The sequence below is a fragment of the Wickerhamomyces anomalus genome (genome assembly GCF_001661255.1).
Source record: "Wickerhamomyces anomalus NRRL Y-366-8 unplaced genomic scaffold WICANscaffold_4, whole genome shotgun sequence".
Classification (NCBI taxonomy): Eukaryota; Fungi; Ascomycota; class Saccharomycetes; order Phaffomycetales; family Wickerhamomycetaceae; genus Hansenula; species Hansenula anomala.
The window spans coordinates 375,400-389,549 of record NW_017567113.1 but is presented as its reverse complement, the minus strand read 5'-3'; the positions used below and the strand labels follow the sequence as shown (position 1 = coordinate 389,549).

At 33.6% G+C, this 14,150-nt stretch overlaps 7 protein-coding genes across 7 annotated transcripts; 4 read left to right on the top strand and 3 right to left on the bottom strand.

The window, feature by feature from the left end:
- Nucleotides 1–888: 888 nt before the first annotated feature.
- Nucleotides 889–2,377, top strand: WICANDRAFT_93249 (uncharacterized protein; the record flags this gene model as incomplete). The annotated part of the gene is made up of 1 exon (XM_019186410.1): nt 889–2,377. A coding segment is annotated over exon 1 (745 nt), but the record flags the coding sequence as incomplete, so codon positions are not given.
- Nucleotides 2,378–3,503: 1,126 nt separating this feature from the next.
- Nucleotides 3,504–4,736, top strand: BRE2 (Bre2p; the record flags this gene model as incomplete). Its single annotated transcript, XM_019184867.1, has 1 exon — nt 3,504–4,736. One exon carries the CDS (start codon nt 3,504–3,506, stop codon nt 4,734–4,736), a length of 1,233 nt encoding a protein of 410 aa, XP_019037928.1.
- Nucleotides 4,728–5,935, bottom strand: NSE1 (Smc5-Smc6 complex subunit NSE1; the record flags this gene model as incomplete). Its single annotated transcript, XM_019184157.1, has 1 exon — nt 4,728–5,935. Exon 1 carries the CDS (start codon nt 5,532–5,534, stop codon nt 4,728–4,730), a length of 807 nt encoding a protein of 268 aa, XP_019037927.1. The 5' UTR covers nt 5,535–5,935.
- On the top strand, nt 5,936–6,568 carry YIP1 (transporter YIP1; the record flags this gene model as incomplete). The annotated part of the gene is made up of 1 exon (XM_019182006.1): nt 5,936–6,568. The coding sequence occupies one exon, from the start codon at nt 5,936–5,938 to the stop codon at nt 6,566–6,568; it is 633 nt and encodes a 210-aa protein (XP_019037926.1).
- A 172-nt stretch (nt 6,569–6,740) lies between these two features.
- MSM1 (methionine--tRNA ligase MSM1) lies at nt 6,741–8,422 on the top strand (the record flags this gene model as incomplete). The annotated part of the gene is made up of 2 exons (XM_019182748.1): nt 6,741–6,843; nt 6,895–8,422. 2 exons carry the CDS (start codon nt 6,741–6,743, stop codon nt 8,388–8,390), a joined length of 1,599 nt encoding a protein of 532 aa, XP_019037925.1. The 3' UTR covers nt 8,391–8,422.
- Nucleotides 8,423–8,445: 23 nt separating this feature from the next.
- Nucleotides 8,446–9,771, bottom strand: POL31 (DNA-directed DNA polymerase delta subunit POL31; the record flags this gene model as incomplete). The annotated part of the gene is made up of 1 exon (XM_019181861.1): nt 8,446–9,771. A coding segment is annotated over one exon (1,326 nt), but the record flags the coding sequence as incomplete, so codon positions are not given.
- Nucleotides 9,772–10,323: 552 nt separating this feature from the next.
- On the bottom strand, nt 10,324–13,095 carry PSD2 (phosphatidylserine decarboxylase 2; the record flags this gene model as incomplete). The annotated part of the gene is made up of 3 exons (XM_019184866.1): nt 10,324–12,873; nt 12,925–12,966; nt 13,024–13,095. The coding sequence occupies 3 exons, from the start codon at nt 13,093–13,095 to the stop codon at nt 10,324–10,326; spliced, it is 2,664 nt and encodes an 887-aa protein (XP_019037923.1).
- Nucleotides 13,096–14,150: the final 1,055 nt, after the last annotated feature.

The window sequence follows — 14,150 nt, the reverse complement described above, 5'->3', positions numbered from 1 at the left end:
AACACTCTGATCATTGGATCTGGGGTATTGCACTCTTTGATTTTCATCATCAATGAAAGATACTTTGGAGTTTGGTTCACAATTCATTGTCAGTTTAAAGTTTTTAACAGTGATGCAAAGATAGAGGTAGAGGCTCATTTGAATTCAAATTATAATTTCCAGGGGATACTCCATGTTTGTTTCTTCAGTGCTTTATTAGTTCATTTCATAAATTACCCAAAATTAGTAGGAATTTTTTGGTCAATTACCTGAGTATGACTTACTTCAAATCTTTTTTTCAACTGCTACAATATTGTCTAAGTAGTTATGATATTCATAACAACCAAGGTACTTGTCCTTCGTTTAATCGGATGTGGTTATTGTGCTATGAGTCAAGAGTCAAACTCCATCAGATTTGAAGTGTACGGCTTTCGAAGTAAGTTCCCACTTGTTAAACTTTTTCTTATCAAGTTGGGCATGGGACATGGGACCTTGGTCCTTGGACCTTTTGGACGTATAGGGTATTATGACCTTGGCAAGCTTTTTATGGTGCTATAATTTTGGAGGTACATTAAAGTGGTGAATAATTAAAGGATGATGGAAAATCAAGTGAGAAAAGGAGAGCAAAATCAAGAAGAGTACTCCAAAGTATGATTTCTATCAAGCATCAACATCAAACATGACCCTTATACTTAGTGAATTCACCAATGTGAAGCACCCATAAAATTTGTATAAAAATGCTAAATTTAGAGCCAGAGTCAAAAAAAAAAAACTTTGTTAAGGTTTCTTGCTGACCCGTGAATCTGCCATATTTCGTGAATTTTTAAGTGCGGCAATTTAAAAATTGTTCGAGTTAACAGCGACAAACATACAGAAAAGCACAGGTATAAACGGACAATAACCTTTTTTGGGGATGGAAATGGATATGAATCATAATATTTGATCCTTCCCCCGTTAATTTGCTCATCTGTCCAATCATTCGTCTTTGATGGAACTTTAAACTATTTTCAAAGTCTACAACTCTAAAGCATGATTTACATCAAAATTGTCTGGGTTTTTTTATTCACCACTTTTCAGTTCCCGTGATGAGTTTTTCACGTCAAGGGTATAGGTGTATAAGTATAATTTAAAATACCTGTTTTTTCAAAGATCAACTCAGCCTCACCTCTTGTTTCAGTCCATGTCAAGCTTCATTAAAGAGATCCCAATGAGATTCTTTTCATATATGAAGAAACTTGAAAGATAATTAGTTTTAAAATCAGAAAAAAAATGTTGTCAAAATCTCATGAAATTGTTGTTATTTGTATCCTTATCTCAGGTCAACTAATCTCACAAGCTGCTTTAACTCAAGGGTTATCCACAATCACTAGTGTGGAGGAAAAATACGAAATTGATAATCCTGGAGAATTATCATGGACTATTGTTGCGTTTTCTCTGAGTCAATGCACTTTTGGTATAATTACTGGTAAACTTGGTGATATGTTTGGTCATAAAAAATTATTTGTGTTTGGTTACTTCATTTTGTGTTTTTGGTCTTTGATTACTTGTATTAGTTATTTTGCTAGTTCAAGCTTTTTCTTTATATCTCGTGGATTCCAAGGTTTTGGTTCATCATTCCTGCTTCCAAATGGGTTGGCTATTGTGGGTCGTCATTATGAAAATTGCTTGACTAAGACAATTATTTATGCTTCATTTGCTGCTGCTATTCCTATTGGATCTGTTCTTGGATCAGTTATTGGTGCATTGTTCACTACAACTGAAGAATGGTTTTGGATCTATTTTATAATGTTTTCACTAGGTGGAATTTTAACAATTTTATCGTTTGTGTTTTTACCAACTGATAAATTTGAAAAAGATTCGAGCAATTCAACTTTTGATTATTTAGGTGTTGTTTCTTTTGTTGTTGCAATTTTTACATTAAATATTTCGTTCAATCTTGCTGCAATGGATGGTTGGCAAAAACCATATTGTTACATCTTACTTATTGTGGGTGTGTTTTCACTTGCTTCACTGATGTATTTGCAAATGAAGAATGAACACCCGTTGATTCCTAAAAGTTTATTCAACTTTACAGCCCTAAAGATTCTGAGCTCTCTTGCTTGTGGATTTAGTGCTTTTGGTATTTGGATGTATTATGTATGGGTCTTTATGGTTCCATTAAAAGGTAATGCACCATTGTTAGCCACAGCTGAGTTTTGCCCACTATCAATCACTAGTGTTGCTGCATTAGTATTGACCACTTATTTATTCTTTAAAGAGATGAAGTCTAACCTCATAATGTTGATCGGTTTGACTTGTATGTTGATTTCATTGATTCTGTTGGCTACTGCTGAAGAAGATACAAGTTATTGGGGTTATTTATTTGTTTCAACTTTAATTGCACCATTTGTTGTTGTTTTAGTCTCAACAACTGCAGTGTCTGTGCTGAATGATATGGTGGATAGTAATCAACAAGGTGTTTCATCTGCTCTGGTTATAAGTGCGAGCTCAATATCATTCGGTCTAGGTATCTCTGGGAATGCAATTAAATACTTGGAGCCTGAGTCTGATTTACAAATTGTTAGAACTTCCTGTTATGTTGGGCTTGGATTCTGTTGCTTAGGAGTCATTATTGAAATTACTGGTGTAATTACAGACTTTGTTCTTGCTTCCAAACGCACAAAGCCTGAAGAAGTTGTCAGTGTTGTTGAACAATCTGGAGTGAAAAATAATGAGCTAGCTTAATAGCTATTGAATATACTGACTATTTATAGACGTAATCAAAGTAGTAATAATTTCCAACATTTGAATTTTTGTAGTTCGGGTTTACTCGGCGTACACTCTTTTTTTTTCTAACTCAGGTAATGCTTCTAGGAAACAATGAATTTACTTACCCAGATCATTTAGTTGAAAACATATATATCTTGAGAGAACATGCTAGTCTTCTAAATAGTCTTGAAGCCCCTGAGACTTGAGTATATACAATTTGGGGTAGAATTTTCAAATAATCAGGCGCGGCTGCCAGAGATGCTCGTTAATTAATTAAGCAAAACTTTTTTAACTATGTAATAAACATTTCTTGGAAAAAATACGCAAATAATTAGGTCATTTTTATCAGAATTTCTTAAATTTTATCATGATATGCTCAAAAATGTCAATATCACAAAAAGTTTTAAATTTTGATTTTGGGGTTTTGGATAATATTTTGAATTAATTTTCGGTTATAAGCTAACAATAATTAAAAAATCACAAAAATTGAAAATTTGAATCACCCTTGAAAAATCATATCAGTAGAAGCCTAAGTCTCTTCTTAGAACATTTATAAAATATCTATAGGCTTTTTCAACAGAAATAGGTGATATATTCGATTTCGTTTAATGCCTATTAATTTAATTTATTAATTCGCGAATTCTTCAGATATTGAAGTTCAGAGGTGAAAAATAAACATCAAAGTAATAATAATACAACAACAATAACAACGAGCATAAATATCCAGGCATTTAGAGGACAGAATATAGTACCTCTACTCAAATCAAGCATCCATTATGAGCAGCACCGAACCAGTGATACCACAAAAACGTAACCTGGAATCAGAGGAAAGACATCAATACCAAACGAGATCCACAACAACAACCTCAATTCCTAACAATCAACAACTAGATAGTCATGATATTAAAGCTTTATATTCCAAGAAGAAAAACATCGTGATAAACAAATTCAAGCCAATAATTTCATATAAGCCTATAGATTTTGAACAATTCAATGCACCACTTGCAAAATCATCATTCGATCCAAATTTTCACATTATCGAAGATATACCATTCAATACAAGACGTGGATTTCAATACTCACCATGTCGACCAAATCCTGATTTGTCCTTGCTGAAGTTCAGCACTTCTGACCTACCACCTTTCAATGCATCATTGAGTTATTTCGATAGATCAAGTGGAACTTTTATAAGTGGTGATTATAATAGTGTCACAACTGATAAAGGATGGTTAAGTGCTCGAACTAATATACCTATACAAGAAGGGAAAGTATATTTCGAGTTCAATATTGTTAATTCTAATGAGCAAAGCCATGTTAGAATTGGTGTCGGAAGAAGAGAAGCTTCTATAGAGGCTCCTATTGGATTTGATGCATATGGGTATGGATTAAGAGATAAAACTGGTCAAAAATTACATCTATCGAGACCTGTTAAATTTATGAAGGAAGGTTTTAAAAGTGGTGATGTTATTGGATTTTTAGTTGAATTACCTAAAACTGAATTTCAAGATATTGTTAGAGATCAAATTGCTATAAGGTATAAAAATCGATTATATTTTGAAAGATTTGATTATACACCAACTGAAAAAATGGAACATTTGTTGAATCCAGTCACAGTGTTTGGTGAAAAAGCTATACCTGATTTAAATCCTTTCAAACCTGATTTTTTACCAAATTCAAGCATTAAAATTTATAAAAATGGTGAATTTATCGGTACTGCATTTGAAGATCTATATGCTTTCCTACCTCCTTATTCAGAACAAAAAAACAATATAAATAAACTAAACAATAATGGTACATTGGGTTATTATCCAACAGTTAGTGTTTTCAAAGGTGGAATTGCGGAAATAAATCCAGGTCCAAATTTTAAATGTAAACCAAATGATTTAGAACCAGATGTTAAAGAATTTCATGAGTTGTACAATGAAAAAATAGCTGATGATGTTGTATGGGATATTATTGATGAAATTGAAGCTGAAGCAATACAAACAACTATAGATAATTCAAGTTAATAATTTTGATCTTAATCTTTTTTCACCAACAGGTCTTGGTCCATCTTCAGCCCAATCAACAGTACATTCATCATTTGGACATTTCGTACCTTTTGCTCTAAAATAATGACCTTGACATTCCGAATGAAATTTAATAAAACAACTATCACTAAAACAACGAACACCACTCGTAACAATTTCATTACAACCTGTACATAAAGTAACATGACCTTCGGGACTTGTTCTGGACCTTATACCATATTTATCAATCAATGTTCTTTTCAATTCAGTTAATGCTCTAATTGATAAAGAATATCTACCTTTATTTGAACGATTTAACCAACCTTCATTTACTAACTCTCTTAATAAGTGTTCACCTTCAGAAGCTGATAATTGAGCAGATCTTGAACAAATTTTCAAAGCTTCAGAACTCGTTATAACGAAACTTTCATCTTCACATTCCACTATGATTTTTTCAATAATTTTTTTAATAACTTCAATTTCTTTTGGTGAATGAGTTGTACTAATCTTTGCAGGAGCATCTGCTATGGTATTTATGAAAACATAGTTGATTTCTTGTGTTTCTTGACTTTTGGCTTTTGCAATTTCATAACCTAATAAATGTAATTTATCATTGATTTTTTCAATTGTTTCATCTAATCTTCTTTCTTTTAAACCATCAATTAAGGCTAAATCTTCATCATCTGTCTGTTTGAGTTTGGTGTGGACTGAGGTCAAAGACTCCTCTCTGGCACTGCCAACGGATATAATGTATTGCAGCAATGCTCTTTCAACGTTTGTATATATGAAATCACTCATAATAAACCACTATTTTTATCGTTCTAGTTATTGATCAAGTCCAATATGTTTATTCATAGCCAAAAACTGCACGACGCGACGCCAAAAAATCAGTTTTTCTTTTGCAACACGCATTCGCGAATATTGCCGAGGGTAACTTTACATAATCAATTACATAATGATTCGCGAAATTGCTTCAAAATTCGAATTTCGTTTTGAGCTTTTTGACAACAATACAAATTGAATCCAGGTACATTATCAAAGACCACCTTAAAAGACGTAATTGATTAGAAAAAGTTATTTTTGAAATGGCCTTCTATCAACAGCAACAACAGCAACCTCAAAACCTCCAATTCTTCCCATCACAATATGACAATTTTCAAAATTTTGGCAATGTCAACAATAATCCGATCCAAGGTACCATGGATACACAATATTCATCTCAATACGATGTCTCTGGGACTTTAGGAGATAATACATTATCCACAGGGATACTGGCAGCGTTTTCAACGTCTGGATATTCTAATGAACCACCGTTATTAGAGGAATTGGGTATAAATTTTAATCATATCAAATTGAAAACTCAAGCTGTATTAAATCCAAGAGGTAGATCTATAACTCCAGAGGTTATGGCTGATTCAGATTTAGCAGGTCCAATCCTATTCTGCCTGATCTTTGGTACATTTTTGTTATTAGCTGGGAAAGTGCATTTTGGTTATATATATGGTGTTGCATTATTTGGTACTATTTCATTACATTTTTTTTTCAAATTGATGAGTGAAAATTCTATAGATTTCACAAGAACTGCATCTGTTATCGGGTATTGTTTGTTACCTTTAGTGCCTATAAGTTTTGTTGGTATTTTCCTTGACATGAACAATTTGATTGGGTATACCTTGTCTGCGTTGTCAATCTTTTGGAGTACTTATTCAGCTTCTGGGTTCTTTATAGCTGTGCTCAAATTGGACAATGTTAGGGCTTTGATAGCTTATCCCTTGGCCATGTTCTACAGTGTCTTTGTCTTGATGGCCATCTTTGTGGAGAAGAGTGAATAGGCAACACAATACAACACATAATCAGAAATAGAAATCAAAATGAATTTTGTAGAAGTTTAAACTGAAAAGTTTATACAAATTTGAACATTCGCGAAAACACTTGAAGAAAAATTCAAAGCAGCATCATCAAAAACATGATGGACTCATAGTTTTGACGTATAGATCAGAAACAATGCTGAAAAGGGCCTTGACACCCAGAGTGCTCAAAAGGTTCTCATCAACTTCTTCTTCAAAACCATTCTATATTTCCACACCGATTTTCTACCCTAATGCTGGTGAGTGTCTCGCTTCAAATATTACAGAACGATACTAATTGGAAATGATAGCTCCTCATTTAGGTCATTTGTATTCAATGGTGCTTTGTGATGTCCGTAATAGATGGGAGAAACTTAGAGGAAATGAATCATATTTCACTACAGGAACAGACGAACACGGGTTGAAAATCCAAGAAGCTGCTGAAAAGAAAGGAATACCACCAAAGGAATTTGTTGATCAACTATCTCTAGTATTTAAGAATTTAGCTCAATTATCGAACATCGGCTATGATAGATTTATCAGAACTACTGACCAAGATCACTTGAAAGCCGTGGAGCATTTTTGGAGTGTTTTGAAAGATAAAGGTTATATTTATTTGGGGAATCATCATGGTTATTATTCAGTTTCTGATGAAGCTTTTTATACAAAGACTCAACTTTTCGAAAAAGATGATAAACTATATTCCAAAGAATCAGGCTCCGAAGTGAAACCATTTTCAGAAGAGAATTATTTTTTCAAATTATCAGCATTTAAAGATGATCTTATTAAAATAATCGAAACAAACCCAAAATTCATCATCCCAGAGAGTAGAAGCATTGAGGTGCTAAACATTTTGAAAACTGAAGAATTACAAGATCTAAGTATTTCACGTCCTTCATCAAGACTAAGATGGGGAATAACTGTTCCTGGTGATGAATCTCAAAAAATTTATGTCTGGATTGATGCATTAGTTAATTATATCACTTATGCAGGATACCCAAGCCTGGGAAAGAAATGGCCAGCTACACACTTGATAGGTAAAGATATCACGAGATTCCATTGTATTTATTGGCCTGCATTGTTATTGGCTGCTGGAGTGGAAATCCCTCAACAAATTGTTGTGCATGGTCATTGGATCGCTGATGGTTTCAAAATGTCCAAAAGTAGAGGAAATGTTGTTGATCCTATCTTGATGGCTGAATATTATGATTGTGATGTTCTCAGATTGTTCCTCTGTGAAAATTCTGTGCTAAGTTCTGATAATAATTTCAGTGAAAAGAAATTGTTCAGCACAAGATCCTTGTTGACTGATAAGTTTGGTAATTTGATTATAAGATGTTGTGCAAAGAAATTTAACGCTGAAAGAGCTATTTCGAGTTCACAGGAATTTGACTATACTAAATTGGATCAATCAACTCAAAATTTACTTAATGAATTGAAAAACAATGTAAATAAATTATATTCTGAAATGGATCCAAAGATGTCAGATTTCAAAACAGCCTCAGCAATACAAGATATATGGAATGTTATTGGTCAAGCAAATCATTTAGTGGAAACTTCAGCACCATGGGCTAAGGAAGGGGAAGAACAAGATATAATAATATATTCAGCTTTAGAAGCTGCTAGAGTTTGTTCAATATTGATCCAACCATTCATGCCAACTTTATCAAAGAAATTTCTAGATAGAATGGGTGTTGAGAAGACTGGAGTCGAATATGCAAAATTTGGTGCTGATTTAAGTTATGGTAAAGGAATCAATAGATCCGGAGACGTTCCTTTATTAAGAATCAAGATGAGAGAAATCTGAGACCAGTTATAAATAATGAAGTTATGCATTTTGTTGTACCCTTGTAAATAGAATCTTATATATCTAATGAAACAATCTCAGTTTCTAATGTATTAGTATCCAGTAGAACAAATTGTCCAGTTTCACTGAAAGTTGGAATAGCTATTAATTTAACTTTCATGCCATGATCAATTTCTAATGTCTTTGTTTCATATTTTGGTTGATTTCCAACAAAATAAACATGAGGTGTTTCATTTAGTGTGAATGGATCTTTATCAGAGTATGGATAACACCACAATGTATCAGGTGCAGTTGGAATAATATTTTGCCAGACAATAGTGGCCTCAAGCATCCCAATTCTTGTATCTTTTATAGAATCAGGAATGACATATTTATAAATATCATTAATATTTTCACCACTTGTACCTAATAGTCTTAATTCATCATATTGAATCCATGATGGATTTGTTAATGTGCGGAATGAAGATGAATTCAAATATGCTTTAGATTTTTGGAAAAATGCCTTGTGCAATGGTTGTTGAGGTAAACTTGTTTCTGCTGGGTCAGATTCCCCTGGCATTATATCAACGGGTATACTTTGTAAAAGGTCAACTAAGAAATTGTCCAATTGCGTGACTGAGTCAACGTTATAATTTGATTTGTTCTTAGCACCATACTTATTCTTTTCATCAACTTCTGGTTCACCACTAACTAAGACTGAATTACCAGCAATAATCAATCTTGAAATTGATCTTGATGATTCAATGCCTAATTCTCCTGTTAGGTAATCTTTAAGTAATTCATACTTTACTGAATCTAACCCATTGAAATGTAAACCAGATACCAATGCAATTTTCGAAGATGCATTTCTTGTTGGTTTTTGAGCAGATGTGAATGGGTAAACAAGATCAACAACTTGGAAAACACCAGGCTTAGACTCCATCCCAAGAACACCAACAACTGTACCTGTTACTAGAATTGTATTTTTCAATAATTCACCCTCCAACAACACTCTACCAGATTCATCTTCCAACATGATTTGATCCAGATCAGGATCTGTATATGACTTTACGCTTGTATTAGCACCTTGGATTCCCTTTGAAACTTCTTCCAAGATGTTTGGTTTATACTTCATTTCACAATAAACAGTACCAACGACCCATGATGGTTCATCACTCTTGATATCCAACACTTTATCTTTCTTGACAACTTTTTTACCATTAATAACTTCTTTCCCCCATTTCTTGTTGGCATTGTGTAGGATACGGGGTCTTAAATGACTTAAACGGTTATAATATATTGAAGCAAACTGTTTCCCATACGGTCTATCATTGAAATCCAGGGCAAATAGATCTTTACTTTTGTAATCTGAGGGCACTTGTATTGATGATCTAGATTGTTGTTGTTGTTCCTCATGGGAAGGTCCACTGACAAAAGTTAGTTATCACTTGATGAGAAGAACAAGAATATAAAAACATACTCGTATTCTACCAGGAAATCAGACATCTCTGAAGATATGCTAGGCATCACTAGTTGTAGCGTTGAATTGCTTTGATATTTCGATAGCTTTTGAACTTGTCCAGACGCGTCTTTAACACGAAAAATTGAAATACAACGACCAGTGCCACTAACCACGAACAAAGAGCACTAAAGTCAGAAAATCATTAAGTATTATCTTTACATAACCTTTGCGCACTTTACCAAGGTTATTTTGCTAAGTATATGATTGTACTTATTTTAGTTTTGTTATATAGTTAGGTAACGTGATATGGCCGAGAAATAATGTGATCTGCTCGACTACTTTGAGAGTTAGTTGCTCAGCTGAAGATGTGCAGATAGCTCTGAATCCAGTATCTGGATAGTACAGCTACTATTATTGAAATCAACATGCAATATAATGCTATATTATCATAATAAATAACGAATGAATATGTAATATTTCCTCTATCTCCTTTCAGCTATCTTCATCTTCTTCATCGTACAAGTCATCATCCGAATGCACATTCAAATTGAAATATTCCCAAGGATGTTCAGCATCTCCACCAGTAATTGTTCTGATGATTTTCAATTTATCCTCTTCAGAATTCTCTTCAAAGTTTATTTTTTTCCTCTCAAACTCGTCAATATCTGGCGAATGTCCAACAGACATACCAACACGCACAAGAGTCTCTGTACACTCTAATGAGTTGGCCACCAAATCTGAATCAAATTCCATTTTACCCTTTGCAAACAATACTAAAATAGTTGACCCACCAAATTTGAAATATCCCAATTCATCTGTTCTTTTAATCTGATCACCTTTAGCAACAGATAGTACGGTAGAGCCAACCATCATGGCACCCACAGCTATGACCAAGACCCTTCCGAAAAGTTCAGTTTCAATGGGGATAACAACTCTAATATTCTCACCAAACACGTCAAGATCAGATCTAATAGCCATTGGGTTCACTGTATAATATTCACCCGAGATGAAAATAGGTTCTTGAACTATACCATCTACTGGAGAATGGAATCTATGATAATCTTGAGGTGCTAGTCTGAAAACTGCAACTGAACAATCATCAAAGTTTGAATTTGATGATTCTTCACCTAATAATTTTGAAATGGAAAATGAACGACTTTTAATCCAAATTTTTGTTGCTGATGAAACATCATTGAATGCTGTGCATCTTGAATCTGCTGGTGAAACTATTATTCTAGAGTCTTTTGATTCTGGTACTCTTGAACCTGGTTTTAATTTCCTATAGAAAAATTCATTAAAAGTTTTATATTCAACTTCTTGACATTCTGATAGGTCTAAATGATGAAATCTTATGAATGAATCAATATCTTTAACTGAAGTTGGTGAGTCAAATCTTGCACCTTGTTTGATTGACAAACTTTTCAACAAGTTTTTAATTCTTTTGGAATCTGCACCTTTACCCTTATATAATAATCTTATTCCTAATCTTATATATAATGCCATTTTTTCTTCAATTATGAACCCAGTTAATCTATCTTGAACCAAAATGTTTGCATTATTCTTACCAAGTGCATATTTCCCGTATGCAAATTTGATTAAAACTTTTGAATACCATCTTTTGGAAGCAAAACCTGCTGTGGCATAACTTTTCAATTTATCACCTTTAGCCGAACATATAGCAACATGTGTAACCATATCCATTTGTTTTCTTTTCCCACACAGTGGACATCTTTGAATTTCCACTTTATGAAGATCTAAAACTTTAATGATCTCGGGGATAGTTAACATATCAACCATTGATTTATCATTATATTTATAAAAAGATGCCAACTCTTCAGTAATGTTCAAATTTTCTAGGAACATATCCAATTGAATAATATCTAACGATTCACCATATTTTGATAAGATGGATTCCCATAATTCCTTTTTCAAAATAGAGTATGGTTTAAACTTGATTCTAAACTTCAATGAAGGGTGATAATCCAGATCTTTAAACAATTTCAAAGGTAGATCATAATCAACAAACTGCTCTTCATCAATGATATCTTGTAATGAAATTGAACCAAATGCAACTTTATCATGAAATGATATATGATCTTTATCCAATATATTGAAAACCAAGTCATAATTTTTCTCGTTTGACAGCACTTTAAACCCCAAAGTTTGGTTGAAAACAGGTGTTAAAGTATGTTTTCTCCATGAAGTTCTAAAAGTTTTCTTACCAAACGATATGACAACAAATGGGTCCATGTCAAAACCTTTTTGAATAAACCTTTTAAAAGGTGGTAAATTATCCGCACTTAGGATTTCTAAAAAGACAACACCTGCAATTGTAACTGGTTTCTTAACATGTGGTTTCCTAGATAAAGATTGCTGTGTAACGAATGGAGCATCCGAAACGTCACTACTATAGTAGGAATCATAATTTGAAGTGGAGCCTGCCACTGAAGGTGGCTGTAAATATAATGATGATTGTGATGAAGGAGCTTTGGTGGATGTCTCTGTTGATGATGATGGAGTAGATATGGAATCAGTACTTAGATTCAAATCTTGTAAACTGCTATGGATGCCAATGTTTTTAGGATCTTCAAGCATTAAAGATTCCACATCAGTTTCAGTATCCGAGTAATAGTCTTGATCATTGATCTTGATTGATTTCTCACGCTTGACTAAAGAGGACTGCCAAATTTTAAAATTTGTTACAACATCAGTTTTAGATTTTAATTCAAAACCAACTTTAATTGACCCTGTCACAAAAGTTTCTTGAGATTTAGATGAATGTAACTTATACCATTTTGGTGCCACTATAGTCTTTGTTAAACTTTTTTCAGCATCCTCAAATAAATCCACTACCGACAACCTCAACTCTCCCAGATAAATGGTGTACTTTCTGTGTTTATCAAATAATGCAATGTGTAATATTGGACCACCAATGCTATAGCCTGTTAATCTCAGCTGTAAAGAGGTGTTGAATACTGGATTAGCAGTATGCTTGATCTTGTGTGTTCTCTTTGTTTGACCATTCAATGCAATACCAGCAACCTGGTTTTGGTGTTAGACTTCGCCTTAGCATCGACAAACTTGGATACTCACAATGTGACAGGATCTAGGGTTTGTAAGGACTAAATCTTTACCCTGGATAAAGTTAGTACCTTTTCTTCTTGTAATGTGGAATCTAGAGGGGGTACTCACCTCAATCAAGTTCACTTTCAAGTCCACTCTTCTCTTGATGCTCTTCTTGTTCCTTTTGGGTATAATTTTCATGGTGTGAATTCAAGGGAGCAACACTTTTATTCTCCTAATGGATCTATAGCTAGCAGTATGGTTTGAGGACGTACAAGCTTTTTCTTAGAATATTTATAAATGGGTAAATTGTCTAGTTGACTCTTGGTTGGTTCAATTCAAGTAGTTCAAATTTGAACAATTCTCGTTCGGAAATAACAGTACAACAATATGGGATGGCTACAACTAAGAGAGGCTTTGCTGAAAGGCTGAGGAAATTGTTTCAGCAAATGATGATTTATAGTGCTTCAAAGTATTCAGGTTGAACAACATCCATTTTGAAAAGTCATAGAAAGTGTTTGGAATTATAAGATCATAGCTAATTGTTCATGTATTGAGTTGTTTCCTATTGTGGTAAACTTCCATATTGGGTGGTTTAGAGGATTAAATTTAATTGTATTCGACTTCGAATGTTTAAGGAATGTTTAAGGTGTAAAAAGATGTAGAAGTTGAAGTCGACATACTAGTATTAGTATTAATACTTGAATGGAATTGAGTACTAGTGTCGGTCTTTCTAGTATACTGGTCAAGCTGTGATATTATTATGATTTTTCCTACAGCTAGCTAGTGTTAAATATTATGCCTGATATTCCTAATCTCGCCCACTTTGAAAATCAATTAATTTAGTCAACTACTGAACCAGTAACTAGTGACTAGTCCAACAAAACTTCATGCAACATAACCTGAATCGACCTCCTACATCACAATAAAATCCCTCACTCTTTTTGATCTCGCCCATTTTGAAAGCGAATATTACCAGATATTAAACGAAGAGGACTCAGTAGGAATCCCAATAATTCGCGAAACTGGTTGAGGATCTTTTTCGATGAGATGAAAAGACATCACCATTAAACGAGCCTACAATACTCATAGATCAGCACAAAAATCACCAACCAGGACCATGATTGACCAGTTCCTGGTGTTCACACTTTCAGGTATTCTTCTGTACCGCTACTCCCCAAGAAAAGTATCAGACTCCATAGTTAATTCGTTGATCAGTAATGTGTTTATATCTGATAATGCCAAAAGTTTAGTTG